Source organism: Podarcis bocagei (assembly GCF_964188305.1).
Source record: "Podarcis bocagei genome assembly, chromosome: 11".
Taxonomy (NCBI): domain Eukaryota; kingdom Metazoa; phylum Chordata; class Lepidosauria; order Squamata; family Lacertidae; genus Podarcis; species Podarcis bocagei.
Genome location: NC_138136.1, coordinates 33,906,331 through 33,929,515, shown reverse-complemented (window position 1 = coordinate 33,929,515; position 23,185 = coordinate 33,906,331). Strand labels below are relative to the sequence as shown.

The 23,185-nt window shown below is 41.6% G+C and overlaps 1 protein-coding gene across 4 annotated transcripts in view; it reads right to left on the bottom strand.

Moving 5' to 3' along the window:
- The window catches only part of ACOT12 (acyl-CoA thioesterase 12), a 28,659-nt gene extending 9,905 nt beyond the window's left edge, over positions 1-18,754 (bottom strand). For 2 of the 4 annotated variants that reach the window (XM_081212498.1, XM_081212499.1), the window contains exons 1-9: positions 18,020-18,398; positions 14,296-14,365; positions 9,738-9,798; positions 8,195-8,296; positions 7,137-7,272; positions 5,149-5,305; positions 2,744-2,863; positions 1,833-1,983; positions 1,281-1,336 (exon numbers count right to left, since the gene is read on the bottom strand). In XM_081212498.1, the coding sequence (XP_081068624.1) occupies positions 1,281-1,336; positions 1,833-1,983; positions 2,744-2,863; positions 5,149-5,305; positions 7,137-7,272; positions 8,195-8,296; positions 9,738-9,798; positions 14,296-14,365; positions 18,020-18,137 (971 nt within the window). In that variant the 5' untranslated portion in view covers positions 18,138-18,398. The other 2 variants (XM_081212501.1, XM_081212500.1) reach the window with 2 other exon arrangements.
- Between the last annotated feature and the right edge of the window lie 4,431 nt (positions 18,755-23,185).

Genomic DNA, 23,185 nt, shown 5'->3' with positions numbered 1-23,185 from the left:
CATGACCAACAAAGTTGATGTTGAAGAATCATTGCTTCGACACTGGTGATCTTTGCTTCATCCAGTACACTGACATTAGTTCACCTGTCTTCCCAAGTGATATATACTGTATTTTTCGCTCTCTAAGACACACCAGACACACAAGACACACCTAGTTTTTGGAGGAGGAAAACAAGAAAAAAAATATTCTGAATCTCAGAAGCCAGAACAGCAAGAGAGATCGCTGCGCAGTGAAAACAGCGATCCCTCTTGCTGTTCTGGCTTCTGGGATATCTGCGCAGCCCGCATTCGCTCCATAAGATGCACACACATTTCCCCTTACTTTTTAGGAGGGAAAAAGAGAGTTTTATAGAGCAAAAAATACGGTAATTTTTTTCAGAGATGCCATTGATGAAATCTTTTGAGGAGACGGAGTAGGCATTTTAAGTGGTCCGTGTTTCACAAGCATACAGTAAGGCTGGTAGCGCAATAGCTTTGTAAACATGCATTTTGGTTTCCTTGCGAATGTCCCGACCCTCAAACACTCTGCACTTCAGTCAGGAGAAAGCTGCACTTACAGAGCTCAGGCAATGCTGGATTTTGGCATCAGTGTCGGCTCTTGTGGAAAGATAACTGCCTAGGTAGGGGAAGTGATCAACAAATAGTCCCACTGGAATTAATGGACTTATATTGGTCATGAGTATGGTTGATGCTGGTTACAACCCTAGTTATCTACAAGAGATTCTTAAATGCTCTAAGGCACTGAGATAGGACACAGGCACTTTGCTTTCCAATTTTTCTTTCACCAGCATGGAAAAAGATTACCCAGCATAACACTTAAGGTAGGAGGCAAGAGTTCCACCTGCTACTTTCTGTTCTATTGCCTTGGAACATTAAAGCTGTCATCTCCAGACAAGGTGCAACAATCCTGCTCAAACATCAAATTGTTCATTAAAAGAGACTTCTTTACCAGAGCTTATTAAAAGCAACATGTTATGGACATGCATGTCTGGAAAAAGTTAGGAAAAATCCTAACTATACCCTCATTCCCATAACAATCCCATATGGAGGAAGAGATTCCAGAATCTGTTGTTTTCAAAGCTGGATTTATATCACATTACTGTACACCAAAATGATTTTGTGTACAATCTGTGAGGAACGTCTCATGCACTGATGTTTTCTGTTGACGTTTCACAAACCAAACATGATCAGCTCTACAACAGCAGCTGAGAAATAACATCAGCTGTACTGTTAATGGCATTTTAAACATTTATGCTGTCTTTAGGGCTTACTTACTGTACCTGGCTAATCTAATTTTCTTCCGTGCAATAGCTCCATGATATCGCCTTAAACCATCCTTTGCAATGAACAAAGCAAGAAAAAAATAATAATTAGTTATAAATTCTACATTGTAGTTTTGCTAATTTTCAGAATAGCGGACAGATTGAATATAATAACCTTTTTTTAAGGAGCATAACACAGACTTTACCGTGAAGCCAACCATCTAAATAAAATGTGTAAGGTAACTACAATACTGTCTGAAAAGTATAATTCTGGTTTGTCTTAGGTTCACAAAACTACCACGAGTCCTTTTACCTGAGACTGGCAGAGTATTTCAGTCCTTGGCTATGAGTTCAATAATTGTCTTCTAGATGAAATATTAATCCAAAGCACTTTAGAATTAGTGCCCCTTATGGGACAAAAATGATTTATATATTTTTCATCTTACAAAATTCAAATAAATATTCACTTCTCCTACTGGTATACTATCCATTTCATAATTTCTAAATTAATAATCTGATTATCTTGTTTATGTACACAGTTGTTCTCTCCCTATTTTTTTAAAGGTTCACCTTTGTAATAGATTTGACTCTGGGGAAGGTAATAAGTTCTCCATCTTCATTTACAGCATTAAAAATTAAAAAGGCACTGTTGATATGCCGAGCTTGGCCTTTGGCCCATTCCTCACAATTGAAGGCCTCAACACGAACGCCAACTTCAATGCTGAAAAAGAAGAGCTTTCAGTTAATTTAGCAGCTGGGGTGTGACAGATGCCACACCAAATTATACAGAGAAGCTACAAGCTATTTTTTTAAAAGGAAGAAATAAATTATTATACCTGCCATCTTATACAGGTGAGCCTAAGCTCTATTGATCTAAATAGGGCATTTCTGTGCAGACATGCATGGGACTGGACTCTAAGGATCCAACCCTATGTATACTTTTATATTTCTTGATCTCTAAAGCACATCAGGTGTTAGTTAGGCTCTCACACCAAATGTTATGACATGACATACAACTTCCTATTCTGTGATGAGATTTACTGATTTGCTAGGGTCTGTTACTACTGGGCTAGGATAACACATAATAACTGGTCAAAGGGAATGCGTATGAATAATGGAGCATACATACAAGAAACTACAATCTCCAGTTGTTGTACAATAAACAGAGGGGAAATATCTGAATATGAATTTTTAATATTTATGTTCTTGCTAGTATAACACAGAATGGTATAATTTCAAACTACCAGGGCTTTCCCCCCCCCCCACTTGGAACTTGCCCGAACTCAGTCTTGGCACCTCTCAGGTGGGTACCATTGCCATTATAAGAGAACAAGTGAGGAGTTTGTGGTGACTTCTGGCACCCATTTTTTCTAGAAAAATAGCACTGTAAACTACATTTTAATTTTTATATTCTTTATGCAAATTGAAACTGAAGCATTTTAGACCACACAATAGCATTAAGATAGAGACAAGCTTATTACCTTTTCTGAAAAGTATTGTTAACTATAGCATTGAAAACCAGGCGGTCACCAACAGTTGAAGGTCCCCGGAATTTAAACATATCTACAGATTTCAAAGTCGGATGCAGCCTACACAGGCGACTGAAGGAGGAAAATGGAAAGCAAATTAAAAAACATATATTATCATGCTATTTCTTTTCATATCAATGCAACATTTCAGTATTTCTATGCAACAAACTAAGTCTATAAAATGGGAATTCCAAGTTTATAGCTTATACTGGTTTTAATAAAGGTTTGGGAGTAGAAACATTCTCTTCAGTTGGAACTTGAGGCATTTGAGAATTGTGATTTCCGGTATCTATATCTATTATTTAAAGGGGGGGAGGGGGGACTGTTTGGCTTAGCTCTTCCATACATTAAGTGCTATTTTTCTTCATTTGTTCGTTCATTTATTTGATGAATCATTTCCCATGAAACATCTCAAATCTATTTACAGAATAATGAGGTATATAAGACAGTTACATATATAAAAACAGTTAAAAACGATTAAGTACAGAAACAATTTCTTAAAAAAATTATAAACACTGGTATTTCTTTGCCTGTTTTGGCAGCCTCTCAATATATCGCTGCCAAACACATTACAGGTGGGGGGATGAGGGTCTGTGCCAATGTTTGGGTACCAGGTGCCATTTTGAATCAAGGAGGCAGACCCAAATGTGACTTTGGTGTGACTGCACCCATTTGGGGGCATAGGTCTGGCCACCTCTCAAGGTATTGTTGCTGAACTCTGCGCAAAGGTTCTTGAGGTTGGTATCTTCATTGAAATTTGGACACTAAGTGCAATTTTGAATCGAAAAGGTGAAATGAAACATGACTTTGTAGTGACTTCACTTGATTTTTGATGTGACGGGTCCAAACTCACAAAAAACACTCCATTTTTTTTTCTTCAAAAAACAGGGTTTTTTTAGTTTCTAAAACAATCCCAGGGAGTGCTAGGCCCACTAGTCCCTATATATGAAAGGGGAAAAAATTAAGTCCTTGTGTGAGTTTATTTTAACAGCATAAATCTTTTAAAAAGAATTTGCTGAGAATTAGGTATTGTTTTGTTGTGGTGGTGTTGTAGGGCTGAAATTTCTTCCTAACCTTTGCTTAGCTTAGAGATAATACTGTTTTGCACCATTATTTATCTTTAGCCTTAACTCAATTACCCTTTATGATGTACCAGAATTGTTAAGCGTGCACAATTATCTGTTTCTAATTAATTGAATTGTGCATCTTTATAATGCATTCAAATTACTTTGGTTTTCATTAGGAATAATTTGCTCCTCCTATTTAAATTGCTAAATATCTCATTTGCAATACAACAATAAAGATAGAAGCAGATTAATGTCAAGAATGGAGGTGTAAATGTGTAGATGAAGTTTGCAATCTTTTTTCACTGTTAGGTCTAAAAACCTGATATTATTTTGCTAGAAAGGTAAGCCCATATTTTTACAGACATGGTGTACCTGAAACACCAAATCTCATTCTAGCAGATTTCTGTTGTGTTCAGCATTGACACTGCTTGGTTAGTATCACAGTATTTAAAAGAGGATATATATTTTTTAAAAAACCTGCCTGAGCATATATTCAGTTTGTTCTTTGAGTACTGCTTGCTTTTATAAACCTCATTCTCATTCCTTGTAAGCCTGTGGTCATAGCAACTCCAACTGGCACCTTCAAAGGTCAAATCTAATTGTAAGTTGTTTTACAAAAGCTTTGCAGCAAGGTCAGCTATTTGTCAAGCAAAATAGACAGCTCTCTGTCACTGTTTAGCACTGTTTCTCCTACATTTTGGCTCATCAATTTTAAGCACAAAAAAGAAATATTTTCAGCATCTGATGTGTTATTTTGCTGCAGCTAAGCCCCATCTCCATTCTTCTGGACCAGATTTATTGCAGAGTTATTTGGGAACCATTTATAGATACAGATATATAAATGAGGCTGTGTGCTTACATATAAATGCCGCTCACTTGGGCCATTGGTGTTATGACCGTGTAAAACCTGTGACAGATTTGCAATTTTAATAAAATGAGCTGTTTATCCAGTAACAAAGGAAAGCCAGTTATTATTGGTATAACTTCAGGTTACAAATCAGAGCTACATGAATAATGAATGGGAATGACACATCCAGCACCCTGGCAATGAATCAGGCCCACTGGTGTGTGAAGGGAATTCTAATAGAAATTCTTGTCTCACACACACAAAGAGAGAGAGAGCTACATGTACCAAGCAACAGGGGGATGATGGAATTCTCTGCGTGATTAGATGAACATTAAACTAGTAGACAAAGAGAGAGAAAGACAGGCAGAAAGAAACCTTGCATTCCTCACTAGGCCTGCCCAGTAACGTGTAACACGGAAGGATGCTGAATAAAAAAATGGTACCTTGCTGAAATAACGGCCACTGTCTCCATCCAAGCCATAATTTGGCCACCAAATGTATTTCCTTGATGATTGGCATGGGGAGGCAAGACAAGTTCAGTGCTCTGCACATGGGTGAGATCTGTGGAAATTGCACCTTCTTCTTGATTACAAACTTGTTCTGAAATGTATGAAGTGAATAGCCAAGGATGTTAGTGAAATTACAGACCAGTCCAATTATACTGTGGCTGCCACTGCCCTGTGTCTTAGAAATAAAGCAGCTTCACTGAAATCAGCAGGGTGACTACACTTTGTAAGGTATGTATCCCATAAGACAATTCCAAAAGAGTTTATGGCTGTTATGAGAGCATAGAATACAGGTAATGTAGGGCTAGTTGGCTGACCCTGTTCTCTAATACTGTCAGACTAAAATTCATACTATGTCAGCTTATTAGAATTTGGATCATATAAATGTATGTTTTAAAGACAGAAATTGGACTACAGGTCTATTTAATACCCATAATTCAACAGGGGAAGGAAGGATCTGTCTTCCAGGGTGAAGAGATCTCTAGCAAACCAGGATCTTTATATTTCAAAAAATGCCAATCATGCTAATCTGTCACATGATCCCATTTGACCTGAATTAAGTGTTTGGCTTCTGCCCCACTTACATCTGTTTTATAACCCTTGTGTTGTAGCTTGGATTCATCTGAGCGCTTTGCACTTTGGACCTACTTATCAAGTTGTACAATTTGTATTTAGAAGACAAATTCCACCTTGCTTCGTGCACTTTGTAGATGTTTCATGGAAAGCAATCTTAGCACAAGATAATTTAAGACTTTACTTTTTTTGCTCTTTATCACTGTTAAGCCAGTGCTGGCTATGGTAGTGTGTTTTAAGGAGAAAAACTGCCTTACGGTGTCACAGTGTGCTGCTGCTTCTTTTTTTAAAACATGAGCATGTGCCAGTTCCATAGGTTGAAATGTCCTATACTGATTTCATCTGGTCCAGGGTTTTCCAATCTTGGGTCTCCAGCTGCTTTTGGACTACAGTTCCCATCATCCCTGACCACTGTTTCTGCTAGCTAGGTATGATGGGAGTTGTAGTCCCAAAACAGCTGGAGACCCAAGTTTGGGTACCCCTGATCTAGTCTAAGATGATTGCTAAAACTCTGCATCCTGCACAAAATGACTTTGTAAGTTTTAAAGGTTATGAGTGCAAAACATTTTCCAACATGGATAGTTTAAGTTTATGGAAACAACACTACTGTATATGCAGCCATGTTGGTCCATTAGCAAATTAGCATAATACCAAATGGACTCACCATTTATGCATTTGTGCCACACCCACCTCCCTGCTGCCCTACACCTCCTGCTACTAGTAAACAACAGTGACCCATGCACTGGGATGCTAGTGTTGCAGATCTACCCCACCTTCTGACCAAAGTGAGGGGGCAGATGGTAGGGGAGGGGTGTGAACAACAGAAGCAGACTGAGAATACACACAAACAAAAATGTGCGTATGAGTGATGAGCTCAAGGCACTTTGTATGCGTAGCTGACTTTTATTGGGATCTAATGTGGAACAGGAGATCTGTATGCCTCTACTTTGTGCTCTATTTGTCAATAAACCAAATATAAAATACCTTAAGTTTCCAGAGATAGGAAACTCCATAGGAACCCAATTTGCATAATGCTTCCATGAAACTCCTCACCACTTGGAAATGGGAAGCACACAGCAATGTGTCTGTTTTAGCTGTCCCCCATGTCATTATCTTCTAGGATCAAATTTAAGACATACTTGTTTGTTCCACTGGCACATAGCTGGACTGGTGTTCAATAGTCCAAGTGTTGCAGTCTGCTGCACTGTGTTTCATTGCTGATATTGGTTTGAATTATATGATTTCAATTATATTTTATGCTGACCTTATTTTAATGGGTATTGTAAGGCCCCCTGGATACCTATGGGAGGAAGGGTAGGACACAACAATAATAATAAGTTATAATGACTGACCACTATTCATGCCACATTCTTCCACCAGGTTCTTACAGACGCGTTCATGATCCAGTCGGATTTTTCTTCTCTCAGCAGCCAGGGTGTGCTCAAGAAAATCCTGTGCAGTGACGAGCTCCACTGGTTTTAAATCAACCTGAACAAATTAAGATTTTTTTAAAAGGATTGTAAAAGTAAATTCTACTTTTATTTAATTTTTTTATTTTGTTACCTACCCTTTACCCTAAGTTCTCAGGGTGAGTTATTTACAAGTGAAAATACAGCATTAAAAGCAGTTTTAAGCTTACAATAAAAATGCAGCCACAAACAACAGTGTGGGTCCTGAAAATATCCTGAAAATACAGTATACATTTCAGGTGTCAAAGCCCTGGGTAAAAAGGTGCGTCTTCATTATCTGAACAACAGCAAAGTCTCCACCTCATTCTGCCACTTTTGTATTAAGCTGCATTAATAATTGGTAAGAAGAGATAACATACCAACAGTATCTTGACATGCATTTGCTCACATTCCGGATTTACCAAATGTTGCTTATTTATTTACACACTGGCAGAGGAAGAGGAGTGCGTGGGGAGTGCACTGCCCCGGCAGCACGATCCTAGTGGGGTGCCATCGTGGCTGTCCTCCGCCTGTGCTGGGCACCATGCCCCCGCAGGTGGCGTGCCACGCCCCCAGGATGTGCACCACCCCTGCCCCCACCTGCTCTCCCCCCCCCCCCGGTGCCGGAGTATTTACACACACAGATACACACATCTTAAAATCAACCTAAGCTAAAATTTGTCTCAGAAAACAGAACTAGAAATGCAATGCGTAGCAGGCACTGAATGCAATGAAATTGTGGCACTTCCCCTTAGCTAGCCCACTGTCAAATTACCGCAGTAAAAGTTTCTGATGCATATTTGCCCACTACAATTCTTCCACAGCGCTACTACTCTGCTGTCAGACAAACAATATTAGTACAAATTATGCAAGGGTAAGCTGCCATGAACACCACAGTTTGCTTTACAGACCATTCTGGAATCCACATAAACAAAGGACCATTTTTGAACGGAATATATCACCTTGCCATTATGTACTGGTTTTGCCACGTATGTAGAGAAAGCCACACAAATCAGTTTTTGGAAGGTGGTAAGAGGATCTTGCAATGTAACTTTGACACCAACCTACATGCAAATGGAAACAACGACACCAGATTACTAGGAGTTATATAATTTAGAACTGGTTTATGTAATAATACTAGCACTCCCTTCATCTTAATAAAGAGCTGGGCTCACCAACTGGTTTCATAATTATGTTGTTATCTCCATTGCTTCCCAAGTGTCTTAACAGTACAATCCTATGTTACATCTACTACTACTACTACTACTACTACTACTAAATTTATTATTTATACCCCACCCATCTGGCTGGGTTTCCCCAGCCACTCTGGATGGCTTGGCTCCCAACAGAATATTCAAAACGCAATAAAACATCAAACATTAAAGACTTCCCTAAACAGGGCTGCCTTCAGAGGTCTTCTAAAAGTCAGATAGTTGTTTACGTCCTTGACATCTGACAGGAGGGCATTCCACAGGGCGGGTGCCACTACTGAGAAGGCCCTCTCCCTGGTTCCCTATAACCTCACTTCTCGCGGTGAGGGAACAACCAGAAGGCCCTCAGAGCTGGACCTCAGTGTCCAGACTGAATGATGGGGGTCGGTGGCTAATTTTAAAAAGGAGAGGGGGTGCTGAAAGGAGGGAGGAAACAATTGGGCCATTTTCAGCCAATATTTATTGATTTATTAAATGTATGTCCTGCCTTTCCTCCAAGGAGCTCAAGAAGAATACATGTTTCTCCAGATTCTCACAGCATCCTGTGAGGTTGGTTAGACTGAGACTGGTGCAAGGTCTTCCAGCAAGCTTTGAATTGACTGAGGATTTGAATCAAGGTCTCTTCAGTCCTGGTCCGACCCTCTAAACATTACATCACACTGGCGCTCTTTATAGCTTTTATAGTCTTTGCCGTGCATGACTAAACCCCATAAAGACTAATATAGACTTGAGGGCACATTTTGAACTGATAAGCCTGCAGATGTTCTGTATTTATGAACTTTTTCATTCAGCTTCAGTGCTCAACTCTTTAACAAACTGTTGGAACAAAATGTTTTGAGTGAGAAGAATGTAAACATTTAAAAATTTGCGGTGTACTGTGGCAGATACCTGTTCACTTGAAAGAGAAGCCAGAGGTAGTTCTGCATAAAGAGTACATGTGTTTGGTGACCACAAAAGTTGTCAGAGAGCCTATTTTGTGGGAGTGGATCTACTGAAACAGTACCATGGTAAATCGAAGCACATTGGACATAGCCTCTGAGAATGTCAATAGCTCTGGGCAGCTAAGGGGCACTGGGGTATGTTTTGGACCTGTAACCCATGGGTAGAAGACAAGAGCCATGTTGTGGCAATAAATGATTATGAAATGTAGAGAAGGGGATAAAAACTAGTGAGAGAGATTTGAGCCATTTACTTAACATGAATTCATTCTTCCATTTGTTTCATTCTGCCTATATAACACCATATATAATCTCAGCTTAAAAACACACCAAGACAAACAAATGCAGTCTCTTACCTCCATACTCGTAGTGAATGCCCGGTTCACCTTAGCATTAATGCTAATAATCTGTCCAACTCTATTAACAGAAAAAGCACCATAATCTCATTATACAAAAACAGAATATTATAAGCTGTTCCAGGCCTTTACTGGCCCTGATCTAGCAATGGCAACACGACACTGCTGGCTACTGCATGGCCAGCCATCAATACCAGAGGGAGAGAGGGGTATTGGCAGAAATAAAGCATTTTGGCTCTGCAGGACAATGGCAAGGAAGGTGACTTGCTGCTTGATCAGCCTCTGCCCACTGCCCACAGGCAAGCTGCTGAACACTTATCATAGAACCATAAGGTAAAGGTAAAGGGACCCCTGACCATTAGGTCCAGTCGTGGCCAACTCTGGGGTTGCAGTGCTCATCTCGCTTTACTGGCCAAGGGAGCCGGCGTACAGCTTCCGGGTCGTGTGGCCAGCATGACTAAGCCGCTTCTGGCGAACCAGAGCAGGGCACGGAAACGCCGTTTACCTTCCCGCCGGAGCGGTACCTATTTATCTACTTGCACTTTGACGTGCTTTCAAACTGCTAGGTTGGCAGGAGCTGGGACCGAGCAACGGGAGCTCACCCCGTCGTGGGGATTCGAACTGCCGACCTTCTGAACGGCAAGCCCTAGGCTCTGTGGTTTAACCCACAGCGCCACCTGCGCCCCTTCATAGAACCATAGAATTGTAGAATTGGAAGGGTCCCCAAGAATCATCTAGTCCAACTCCCCCCTGCAATGTGGGAATCTCAGCTAAAGCATCCATGACAGATGGCCACCTAGCCTCTGCTTTAAAAACCCCCAAGGAAGGAGAGAGCATAACCTGGTTTGGACTTTAAAGTGAAAGCTGAGCTTCAAATTGTGAAGGGGTTCTTCCTCTAGAAGCGACTGCAATGCAGGCTGAGGCTGTTCTGCTATTTCCAAGGAGTGAGGACAGAAAGAGTAGCAGGTCTTAATTAGAGCCTAGTTTCAGCATGGTATATAACCCTGGACCTGGAATCTGGTTTTCATTGCCAGGATCCACACATGTGAAGTACCGGCAAAGAAAGGCTACCTCAGTCTTGGACCAGGCACTCTCGCTGACTGCAAATGGTAACAGGAAATTCCATTAGGTATGTGGGAGGTCTGGCCAATGAGAAGTTGAACATTCTGTCCTTCCTCTGCACCTAGCATGGAAACCGAGTGAGCTGTCCTGCTCTGGTTTGCTGTAGGAGGGGCAGGACTCTCTGTTCCTCCTCTAGCAGCACTTCATCATGCTAGCAGAATTTCTTTGCAGCTTAGAAACTTTTATGGACAAGAAGAGCCTGCCGGGTCAGGTCCATGGCCCATCTAGTCCAGTATCCTATTCTGACAGTGGCCAGCAAGATGCATATGGGAACCAGCAAGCAGCACACAAACACAAGAGAGCCCCCCCCCCTTGCAGTTTCCCACAAAGAGCATTCAGAAGCATCACTGCCTCCAACTCTGCAGGGAGAGCAGAACCGTCATGGTTAGTAGCCTCCTCTTCCATTAGTTTACCTAATCCGCTTTTAAAGCTATCTGTTGCCAGCCATCACCGTGGCCAGTTTTAACTATGCACTGCCTAAAGAGGTGCTTTCATTTATCTTATTTTGCAAGGCTGGGGCCACTTCCACACATTATGTTGCTGGTGCTACTTGGAGCCAAAACCACACGGTTGCTTTTCTTTTTGTTAGTCCCTTAGGAGCATAAGAAGCTATCTTAGACCAGGTAAAAGTATTTATTTTGTCCAGTATTGTCTACTTTACCTAGCAGTGGTTCTATAGGGCTTCAGGTAGAGGTCTTTCATATCACTTGCTACCCATTTCTTTTAATTGGCCAGGGGCCAAACATGCTATCACCTCACCTTGATTTTCGTACAACTATGTGGTTCTGGCTTACTATTATATTTATGTCAGGGAAACCCTTTATTTTCAGAGTATCTCCCTGAAATGCTTAGAATCTAATCTCGTTCTCCAGAACCCAGAGCTCCTGAAGGCTGGCGTGTGAACACTATCTAAACATTCTTTAAAAAGTCATTGTAAGGCCAGGGGCATCCCATCTATGGTTAATAATTCTGTTTATATATATAGAAAGTTCTGTTGTCACTGTTGAAAAGTACCCCGAAAGCCACTTGCTCTGAACAGAGGCTCTGGGAATTGGAATTCAGGGAACATTGCAGTGTCACAGACCATTGCATTCTCATTTGTAACTGATGGGGACCTTTTGAAGTGTAGCAGGCTGAATGCTCTCAGTAAGGGTACACAAAGAAAATGCAAAAAGAGAAGGAAATCTAAACTACAAACTTATGTAAAATAGACACTGCTGATGAATTCACACGGTATACAAACACAAACAACAATGTTTGTTCTTTAATGGGAGGGAGCTGTTTTCCCTGTAGGCAGGTTAGGTGAGGGGGACCATATATAAGTAGCAGATTTTACTCATACAGGATGGATATTCAGAAATTCTAACCATCTCAAAGACAAAGCAAGGAGCATAAAAACCTGGAACAGTTACAGTTTGTCTATGCAGGGAGGAGAGATACCTAAACCAGCTTGGGGGGCATTTGCAGGGAGAATTGGCGGGGAGGGAAGAGTTAAGGTTTCCCTTGCTTCCGAATTCTCCCCAGTGATTGCCTTTCTGCCATCACATTCATCTTACAACAGAAACATGGGGTTGGGCCCCTCCTATTTCTCTTTGGATTTCTAGTCTTTTGGTGCTTTAGGAGTTGACAGGCCAAATCATAGTTGTAGGAGTAATAATTATTATAACAACAACTACTACTACTACTACTATTCTGATTTGGAGTGCAAGAACTGAAGGAATAAGATGCATTGCTCTTAATTCGTTGTGCAAAAATCACATTCTTACAAGTAACTTTCTCCTATACTTCAGGAGTAGCCAACATGGCACACTCCGGATATTGTTGGGGTCCAACTCAAAGCCAGCAGAAATTAATCAGGAATTATGGGAGTTGGAATCCAACAACACGTAGAGACACCATGTTGGCTACCACTTCTATATTCCTTGTGGATTAAAGAAACACAGCTAATTTCTTGGGAAATGGGAACAACATACAGTTCAAGCATATCCCAGAAATAAGCTCCACTGCATTCCACAGGACTTGGGCTGCATGCATGCTTGTTTATTCAGCATCCAGTGCACTCCTCTATCTCGTCATTTCTTCTGAAATACTGTGTTTTGAGGCTTCCAATACCAGCTTGAATTGAGAAAATAATGACCTAGCTGCATCTTAAGCCACTAATGAATACACACGAATCTCAATAGGGGGGGGAGCATAATATTAAATATCCGTGTGAAAAGTGATTCACGCAACACTATAACTGGAGCATCACTGTAGATATATTATTGTTTCTTCATACCAGAGGTAACTGCTGCAGTATGACCTTGCTGTGCATGGATATGGCACCTACATATGTATTTGTGCTCACAAAGTTGTGCCATTTAGTAAATACTGCATGAACCCATCAGGCCTTGCTCCTCAGGAAAACACAGACTTGTAGTTTAAAATCCCACAGAAGTTAATAATTGCATTTGCCATCATTCTGTACTTTTACAACACAGCAGAAAGAAATGTTATCTTAGTTTTCAAAATTAATGAACATTATCATTAATTATAAATGCTTTTAAAGTTAATTAACACTCAGGTGGAAGGTTAACTTCAGAAAACTGCCAGACTTCTCCGACATTAACAATCGAGACAAACAGTTGACTGGCAAAAATTGCTCGCTACTAGCTTCAGAGGGGAACCCCCCCCCCTTATTTCTGGATGTTAAAAGCAAAATATATTTATTGAGTTGCATGCACTTTTATGAATCCATTAAATGCATAATCTTTGAAAATGGGGGGGGGTATGCCAAATTATTACTTCTTACGCATGAATGCCACTCATTGTCATATCAAGAAAAACATTGTAAGATTTTTTTTTAAGTGGTTTCCTTTCTCAGTAAATGATTGTATTTGTAGACAAACTTGTATCCCTAGCAGGCACTCCTATCTGAACTCCCCGCCCCGCAAGTCACACACCCCTATCCTTGGGCTATGCCCCTCTCCCATGCCCTCCTTGAGTGTTTTTGTCTCCATGTTTATTTGAACTATGATCATAATACTTGCTTAGCTGAATGCAGAATTGAGGGGGGTGTGTGTGTGCTGTATTTCAACATGCCTGGAATGTAACCTACTGTACAAAAGTAAGAGCCTCATACGTTCCTCCACTTCCTTCTGCATCTGGCCCTTGTCCACTATTGTCATGAGGCCCCATGACAGAACATGGTCCTCATGCTGAGAGATGCTGCCCACCCTTAAGAGAATCATCTCCTATGTTCACTGGACCAATTTTTAATGTTCTGGTTAATCTCTGTTACACAGAAAATAAAGAAGAAGTGTGCATGCACACGAAAGCTTATACCAAGAACTAACTTAGTTGGTCTTTAAGGTGCTACAGGAAGGAATTTTTTTATTTTGACAGAAAATAAAGGAAGGCTGTGAAAAGTGCTGATGATAACTATTTGAAGGTATACCTGGCAGTCTCTTCAAACTGAATGTCATCCACCGATGCTGTCACACAGGGCATGCCGGCGTGTTTCTCAGCTTGGAAGAAAAGGCAAGTATAAACATGTAAGCAATTATAAGTTTTCTCTCAACATGCCTTTGCCCTTAAGCATGGTTAATTTGGCTGTCTTCTAAGGGCCACTTTACACATATGATGCTTTCCTTCCAAAGATGCACAATGTTAATCATAGAATTGTAGAGCTGGAAGGGACTCCCAGATGGTCATTCAACCTCTGCTTAAAAACATCCAAGGAACGAGAGTCCACCACCTCCCTAAGGAGTCTGTTCAAATCTCCTTTCTTGTAGCTTGAATCCATTGGTTCAGTTCCTACCCTTCGGAGCAGGAGAAACCAAGCTTGTTCCATCCTCCATGTCACAGTCCTTTAGCTATTTGAAGATGGCTATCCTTTCTCCTTTCAGCCTCCTCTTTACCAGGCTAAATGTACCCAAATCCCTCAAGCATTCCTTATAAGGCTTGGTTTCAAGAACCCTTGATCATCTTGGTTGCCCTCCTCTGCACACATTCCAGCTTGTCAACATCCTTCTTAAATTGTAGTATCCAGAACTGGACACAGTGCTCCAGGTGTGGTCTGACCAAAACAGAATAGAGCGGTACTATTACTTCCCTTCATCGGGACACTATACTTCTATTGATGCAGCCTAGAATAGCATTTGCTTTTGTTGTTGTTGTTGCTGCATCACACTGGTGACTCACATTATGCCTGTGGTCCATTAAGTCCGCTAGATCCTTTTCACATGTACTACTGGCAATCCAAGTGTCCTCCATCTTACATTTGTGCTTCTGGTTCTTCCTGCCTAAGTGCAGAACCTTACATTTGTCCCTATTGAAATTCATCTTCTTAGTTGGGCCCAGTTAAGGTCATATTGAATGCCAATTTTGTCTTCTGTGGCACTGGCTACCCCATCCGGTTTTGTTATCCTGCATCTATTTTATCGCATTTACCAGTTACAACTGCAGCTTCCCAACAAGCATACATGTTCTCTCCCCCCCCCCCCAATCTATAAATTCTATTCATTTGTTAAGATTTATAGATTGCTTCATGACAACACTCTCTAAATGGCTTACATAGCAAGATTATCAATAAAACACAACTGAAGTCCACAAAACTGTTTTCTTAAAAATTATACCTAAAGAAATTAGTCCAGCAGCCCAATTACTGTGGTCAACTGGAGGCCTGTGGGAAGCCCACAAGCAGCTCCTGAATGCAACAGCACCCTCCCCACTTGTGAGTCCTTGCAAATAATATTCAGAGGCAGCATATGCCTCCGACAACTGAAGTAGAACACTGTCATGATCTTTAATAGCCAGAGAGCCAGAATTTGTCTAATCATCTTTTAAAGCCAATAAGAACACGAAACTGGGCCATCTGTGAACTAGATATAAGGGTACTGGTGAGATAGTGCTTGAAATAATTTACAGCCTCTTGAGTAATGCTTAACTTCCGAAGGAAAAGATGACAAACTTTCCCCCCCTATTTATCTTTTAACATTTGTTCCTCCAAGGAGTTTAGGATATTTATAGAATTTCCTCCATTTCATCCTCATAACAACCCTGTGAGGTTCATCAGGGTAGCCAGGCTTCAGATTTCTCAGAAGTTCATTTTTTAATTATTTGAACCCTAAGATCTACCAGGTAGAGTCAGGTGCAAAAGACATGCAGGATGCCTCTGAGCCTAGGGATTTGTTTTCAGTATCAGAACTGAACTCAGGTCACATCCACACCATACATTTTAAGCACATGGCTTCTTCCCCCAAGAATTCTGGAAGTTGTAGTTTGCTAATTCGAACTGTAGCACTCGCTGTGGGGAACAGGCAGTACAGATGCTAATCCTGCATTGGGTTACCCAATATACAGCACCTGCACCATCTCTCGTTTTTAGCCAGCTCACTTTCAATACTCCCCACTTTCTCCCATGGGTGTCTCAGATTCAAATAGCCTTTTCTGTTACACACTCTCTCTGGCACAACAGTAGTATCGGATCAAACCTCACTGGCAAACTGGTCATTCAGGAAAATATTTCCAGTCCTATGTTACACCGAGAGAACACCAACCAATCATTCCTGACTATTAGCAAGCAATTGGCTTAACTAAGGAATGTCATCCAACAACTGTAACCATATACCAATCTTCATGGAGAGAGAAGCTGACCTGGTGGATTGAGTGCACGTGTTCAGTAGCTGTCTTGTGCAAGTTCAGAGAAAAGAGTACAGGCAAATGCAGGATGCAGAACATGGGTTTCTGTTAAATGCTGTTTAATTCTACTGCTGGCGTTGTATACAAATGTGTGAAAAATATGGCCTGCTCACTGTGGTGCCCAAAGCCACAATAGCAGTCTTGAGGACTTTTCCTGGTGCCCAAGAAGCCCCTGAGTATTCTTTCTAGATCCTCATAATTTTTACAAGAGATACCCTCAAAACAACCAACAATTCAAAAGTCACCTCTCTATCTACAGAGGGTGTTCTGTGATTTGTTCTGTGGGTTGTTGCCATCTTTAATAAAAATTATGAAGATCCTTTAGGATCTCTGCCGTGTGTGTGTGTGTGTGTGTGTGTGTGTGTGTTGGCAAGCACTGGATCTGTGCTGTTGGATGTGAAATATATCACTGTAAGGTTGGGGGGTGGTCTTTGTAAAATCATACAAGTTCTAGAGAATGCATTTTAATTCTACTGCTTCCAACTTTTGTCCAGAGGCCATAAAGGTGTGCGCGCACACACACACACACAGATTCTCTTTTTTGTCTTTTGTGGGGAATGGCCCAGGGCAGAAAACCTACTTGAAGGGTGGTGCACGTAGCACTCTCTCAAAATTCCAAATTTGTCCTTGGTGACCCCCTAGCTTAATAACTCTTTCCTACCTCATAGGAGAGTTGGAAGTAACTGGGGTTATATAAAAGAGAATAATGGACCTGTTTTAATTTTTAAAGCTGTGAAATCCCTAAATTCTTTACCGACAAAATGAGTATTGTAATTAAGCTAGTTTGTATTACAAATGCTCCAGTATACCTCACAGCCTTATTGAAGGAAGAAAAAACCTCTGGAAGTTGCAAGTGCCAGCATAATAATCATATAATTCTAGAATGATACCATACTGAGAGAGAAATGAAACTTTACTAATATTTTTGTGCTACTTAGTATCTGCTAACGAGCACAACTGGATTTATGCTGGCACTATGCAATCCTAAACCCACCCACCTGGAAGTAAGCCTCCATGAATTCAATAGGACTTACCTCTGAGTAGATATACTTGGGATTGCAGTGTAAGGAGCTGGCAGCACCATTCTACCCATGTCTCCTCAGAAATAAGTCCCATTGAGTTCAACAGGGTTTCCTCCCTGGCCTTACCTGACACTGCAAATCCTCTCTTCCCAAACTGAGGATACTGTGCAAAGGAGGTAGTTACAGCATCATGAAGATGAGGATTGGGCTTGCTGTCTCTTATTACTTGCGAGACAAGTAAAAAAATCCATCGTTTGCGCCCTATCTCCACCTGTTAAGTGGATAAGAGCTGCACCAGTAGACTTTCTGCCTGTGCCATGCAACTCTTAGAAGGCCTAGAAGAGGTGGTGAACAGCTAGGCACCGTCGCTATCTTGGATCTCGCCAGAGACGAGGGGGCCAGAAGTACCCGCTGTACGCGTCCTGGTGGGTGGGAGAAGGGGGCGCTCGCGCTTACCCGCCAGGCAGGCCGTGGTGTCGATCCATTTGAGCAGCTGCCCCGCGCCCAACTCCCCGCGGTAGTTCGTGTGCGCGGGAAAGATGGTCTGGCACATGTGCACTTGCGCGGCCGCCATGAAGCCCGCGGTGCTGCCGCCTCCTGCGCCTCGCTCGCTCGCGTCTGTGGCGGCGCCTGCAGATTCAGCTGGGACTTTCGCATGCCCGCCCGCGCGCCCTGCTTCCCGCTGCCGGGCTAATGTGTAATTAGGCGCAAGGCTCGCTTTCCTGGGCGTCGAAGGGAAACTGGCGGTGCCCTTATTTTGGCGGCGAACCAGCTCCCTCCCTCCTCGGCCCACGCGGGGCAGCTTCCTCGAAGTTGCTTAGTAGATAAGGAACGAGCGGACCTCACCTTCTCGCCCTCGCCGGGTTGCTGCGTGCTTCCCGTCCTTTCTGCCTTCTTCTAGCTGCTACGGGAAATAAAACTTAAACGCGTGCGATAATAACAAAAGGCGCCACAGTTTGAGATATCATGCATTATTAAAACTCAGCTCGCGGGAGACACCGATTAAGGCAGTGGGCCGGACCAGAAAGTGGGCATGTTGAGCAGGCGTTGCGCAGCGCGAGAGCCGACCTCCATAAAAGGGTTAAGGGGTCGCCCTTTGTCACAAGCGACCATTATCTTTCCTCAGACTTAAACGGATATAATCAGTCGTCTTGCTAAGCAGTTTCACGCTGAAACTTCTCTGTCAGGGAGAATGGCAGCAGTGGAGGCCTCTGGGAAATCGAAATGACCCTTTGATTAGGGGGTTGCATATTTCACAAGTTCTCAACAGTTGAGGTGCTGGGTTTTTTTTATCTATTACCTTTGCAAAAACTACGTATCAAAAGGAATGAAGGAAGTGAACCTCCAATTGCACAATGATTTTAAAATTATTATTTGAGCCCATCACATTATTATTGGAGCCCAGGCTTGACCCCACCAACACCATCCTCAAATAAGAATTCTGCTGAAATCACGTTCTGTCCAGTCAACCCCCCTTTTTCTGCAATTGGTTGCCTTCCCATTTTTTCTAATTGTAAATTTAATGCTATACCTGCTGGGGATCCTTGCAGGGTCAGCCCATCCATGAGGCCAGGTGAGGAAACTGCTTCAGGTGGCAGGATCTACAGGGGCAGCAAATCACAATGTAGATCTTTCCCCCCACCCCACCCCACTTGTTCCTGATGTAAAACGGATTGCCTCTGCATCCATGCTTACCGAAGAATAAATGGCGTCATTTGTTTAAAAAAAGTTTTATTTGCCAGATCTCTGTGCAAAGTAAATTAAAAGAACAGGCTTATACTAAGGGAACACTGGTCTGCAGAGTTGGGAAAAGTTGAGATGGTTAAGCTGACAGGTGTCTTGCCTAGAGGTTCCCCATATGACATCTTGTGGTAGTATCTGGGAAGTACAACTTTCTCAGCAGTAAGGAGGCAATAAGATGATGGGGCAGGTGGGTGAGGGGTTACAAAATTCTCATGGAGATCTAGCAAATTCACATTTCAGCCTCTCTGGGATTTTTCTCACAGGTAGCTGTGTATTATATAGCATTTACTGCCTCATTTGTCCTTGGGTCTTCCAACAGCATGTAGAGGATTTAATAGGAAGAACCTGCAATGTCAAAGCTATGAGGAAAGTAAATAAATTGAATTGCTCAGTAGTTGTGCTTTATACCTGGTGGAAAAAGGAGGTGTCAGATTCAGGGCCATAGCTAGGGGGTGGTGAGGTGGGCCCCCATCAGGGGCGCAGGCAAGGGGTGTGTGTGCAAAATCGGCTAAAAATATGTCCATAAATATAAATATTGATTATTGCCTCCGAAGAAATGGTTATAAATAAGAGGTTGAATTGAATTGGGGGGGGGGGAGTCAGAGGAGAGACAGAAAGAAGAGCTATTGTAATTTGTCCGTGGCTAGGGGGTGCAATCTGGATGGTTCTGCCAGGGGTGCAAGGTCACCTAGCTATGGCTTGGTCAGATTGGAGACTTTTCTGAAGGGAGTGGAGAGTGGATTCAGACTCAAAAAGATATAGGGAACAAAGCTAGAGTGTTTGAATCTGGATGACATGGCTATGCTGACCTTACAAGTGGAAATCATGGCATGTAAGCTTACAGTGGAATTACAGAGCCTAAGTGATTCTTGCATTACGATCCAGTGTGAACCAGTCTTACAAGCAGGGTGTAAACATCTCCACAGGAAGAATGTGAGGTAGGGGCTGAGAAATAAGCGGTGCCATGGCAACAGGGTTGCATCTTATAAAAGAATATGGTGGTGTATCTTTTAAAATTATATGAGTAGGTGGGATAAAAAAATAATCCCAGCCAGAGTAGCAGGAAAAGGAAGGTAAACCTCATTCTCCAAAGACCAAGCTAACCACATGTCTCTTGCTGTTACTACTTGATGCTTTTAATGTTTTGTGGTATTATAAATTATTTATACTATCAGCATAACATTCTTTTTTGAGTGTTCCTATATTTTAATATGTATGTATTCTCTTGTCCTGGGGCCTTTGGGTGAAGGGCAAATTATTTGTTAAATAAAAATAAGTAGGATTTATTGGGGGGGCCTAACAACCCTTTCCCCCCATAGTTTACAGCCATACAAATTCTAATTCCCCTCCCCCTCGGTGTCCTGTTCAACAGAATAAACACCTTATTGTCCCTAGGATTTTTCTCAGACTCACTTCTTTTTTCTACTCTGTTACTCAGTCACCCGTATAATTTTCTCAAGGGAGCTGCTTCTTAGCTGCCTGTCTTGCTTCTTTCTGGTTCCTAGCCATCCTTCTTGACTGTCCATCATCTTTGCCTTTCCATTCACTCCCTTCCTGCCAGAAACATACTGTTGCACGCCACCCCAATCTCAGAGTGGTGCAAGATTCCAGGGAGTGAGGCAGAGTGGTGTCCCACACGTTACATGGTTTATTTACACACATATACAACCCGAGCCTGCGGTGGAGGGTTTTGCAGAATTAACACCCCAAAAGGGTATTGTTCATCCCATAGACACAACCTTGTTATTCCAGCAGAAATCAGCCTTGGCTTGCTCTCTCTCTGCCTTTCCATCCTTTCTGCTTTTTGCATCCAGCTTCTAGCTCACACAACACAACTCTCAACTCTGGCCTTTTGTCTTTCGGTTTAACAGAGTTGGGGAACGGAGGCCCACCTGTTTAACCTCTGGCACAGAGCCACTGCTTTGTTTTCCTTAATGGCCCATTACTCACATTGGCCTGGCTAGTCCAGCACTTGAATCCACGCTAGATCCAGGAATTAGAAGTAAGACATTCAGCCAACTCCATCCCACAAAAACTGATCACATAACACACTTCCTGCAAGCTTCTTATACCACCTCCTTTTTCTCAAGGGGCTTATCTCCACCTTCTCTTCCCTGAGATTTCAACTTCTTTGCCTTCTGCCCAGCCATCTTGCTTCCTCTTGAGGCATGTATACATACATACATACATACATACATACATACTACTATTATTATTATTATTATTATTATTATTATTATTATTATTATTATTATTATTTGTATCACGCCCATCTGGCTGGGTTTCCCCAGCCACTCTGGGTGGCTTCCACAAAGACCAAAAATACACTAAGATGTCACACATACATACATACATACATACATACATAAATACATACCTACATACATAATTTCATTTGTATGCCGCTTTTCCAAAGTTCAAACCACGCTCAAAGTAGCTTACAACATGAAAAGCTATGCAACTACATGACAAAAGTAGTTATAAACAATAAATAAAACATTTAAAAATACACAACCCACCTGAACAGTTTCTACACCAATCACAAAATATATAAATGTGCAAAAAAAAAAAAATTCCAACAGCAACGAACCTCCCAACAACACCCCAGTTGCAATCCTAACCCCATTTACCTGGGAGCAAGCCCTATTTAAGTCAATAGGATTTACTTCTGACTAGTTATAGTAAGGATTTTTAGTCCTCAGTCTTTCTACTCACCTGCACACATCTTCTTGTCTCTAGGGACATGTGTGAGCTTTGAATTCTGGTCAACCTGACCTTCTACTTCCAGGAGAGAAGCTGGACAGTAATGAAACATTCTGTTGTTCAGTTTGAGCTCCACAGCAAGAAGAATGTTTGCACACTTATATCGGAGCTTCTGCTAAGCCTTGCCAGAAGATTTGGTATTTTAAAATATCAATGTTCTTTGGGTTACAATGTATGTCTTCTATGCAAAATTTGATCTTAAGTCGTATTTAAAAGCTGTTTTGAGTGGTTTTGTAGTTGGACTATGGTCTATACATTTCTGACCTAATTATCTCCAGCGTAATTTCCCCCCAAATTAGGATATTTATATTTTGGCAGGACTTAAAACTATTATTTTGAAAGCAAAGTGTGAAGTAACAATGCCAATCAATTTCCCCTTTGGAACACCTGATACAAAATATCATTTCTCATATAATCCAGCATTGCAGATGCATAGGTGTGTTTACAAATCATTAGGCAGAACGCAACACTGAGTTTATTTCCATTGCCTGTTGTTTTTAAGAGTGAAGTTTACACTCAATTATCATTGGCAGGTGTTCATCAGTGAGGAATCTTGAAATCTCTGCTCAGGAAAACTGGCTCCAGCAGCTTTAGAAATTGCTGTATAATAATGTGTGTATAAACTAAGCGTAGTGACCATTATTTTCTCCTCCTTGCCTTTTCCATAGTCTATAGACTCTCTTCTCTATGAATGTTCATCACTCAAAAAAGCAGCTCTAACCTCAACAAAACACTGGTATATTTTCAAAGCTAAACATGTTCAAATTTGGCTTCAGTCACTAAATTTGGGTCCAAATGTACAGTGTCATATTTGAATTGCTTAGGTTTTCACAAAAAATGCTCTTTTAAATAAACTCTTATGTTCAAGACTCATCTAAGCTGAGTTTGACCCAGCTGACCAGAGTTTCTGCCCATAGTGTATCTGTTGTTTGCTATAAGATTAGGAACTGCAAAGCTGTTGGCATCCCAGAGCAATGCAAAGTCTAAATCTGCTCACGTATAAGCCTTCTTGAATTCCCTGGAGCTGTCTGTGCTCAGCCTGGATAATGAGATCTCTTTTAGGCAGCATAGAGGGCTTCTGGAATTAAAAAGAAAGCGGGTGAAGGGGGAGCAGCC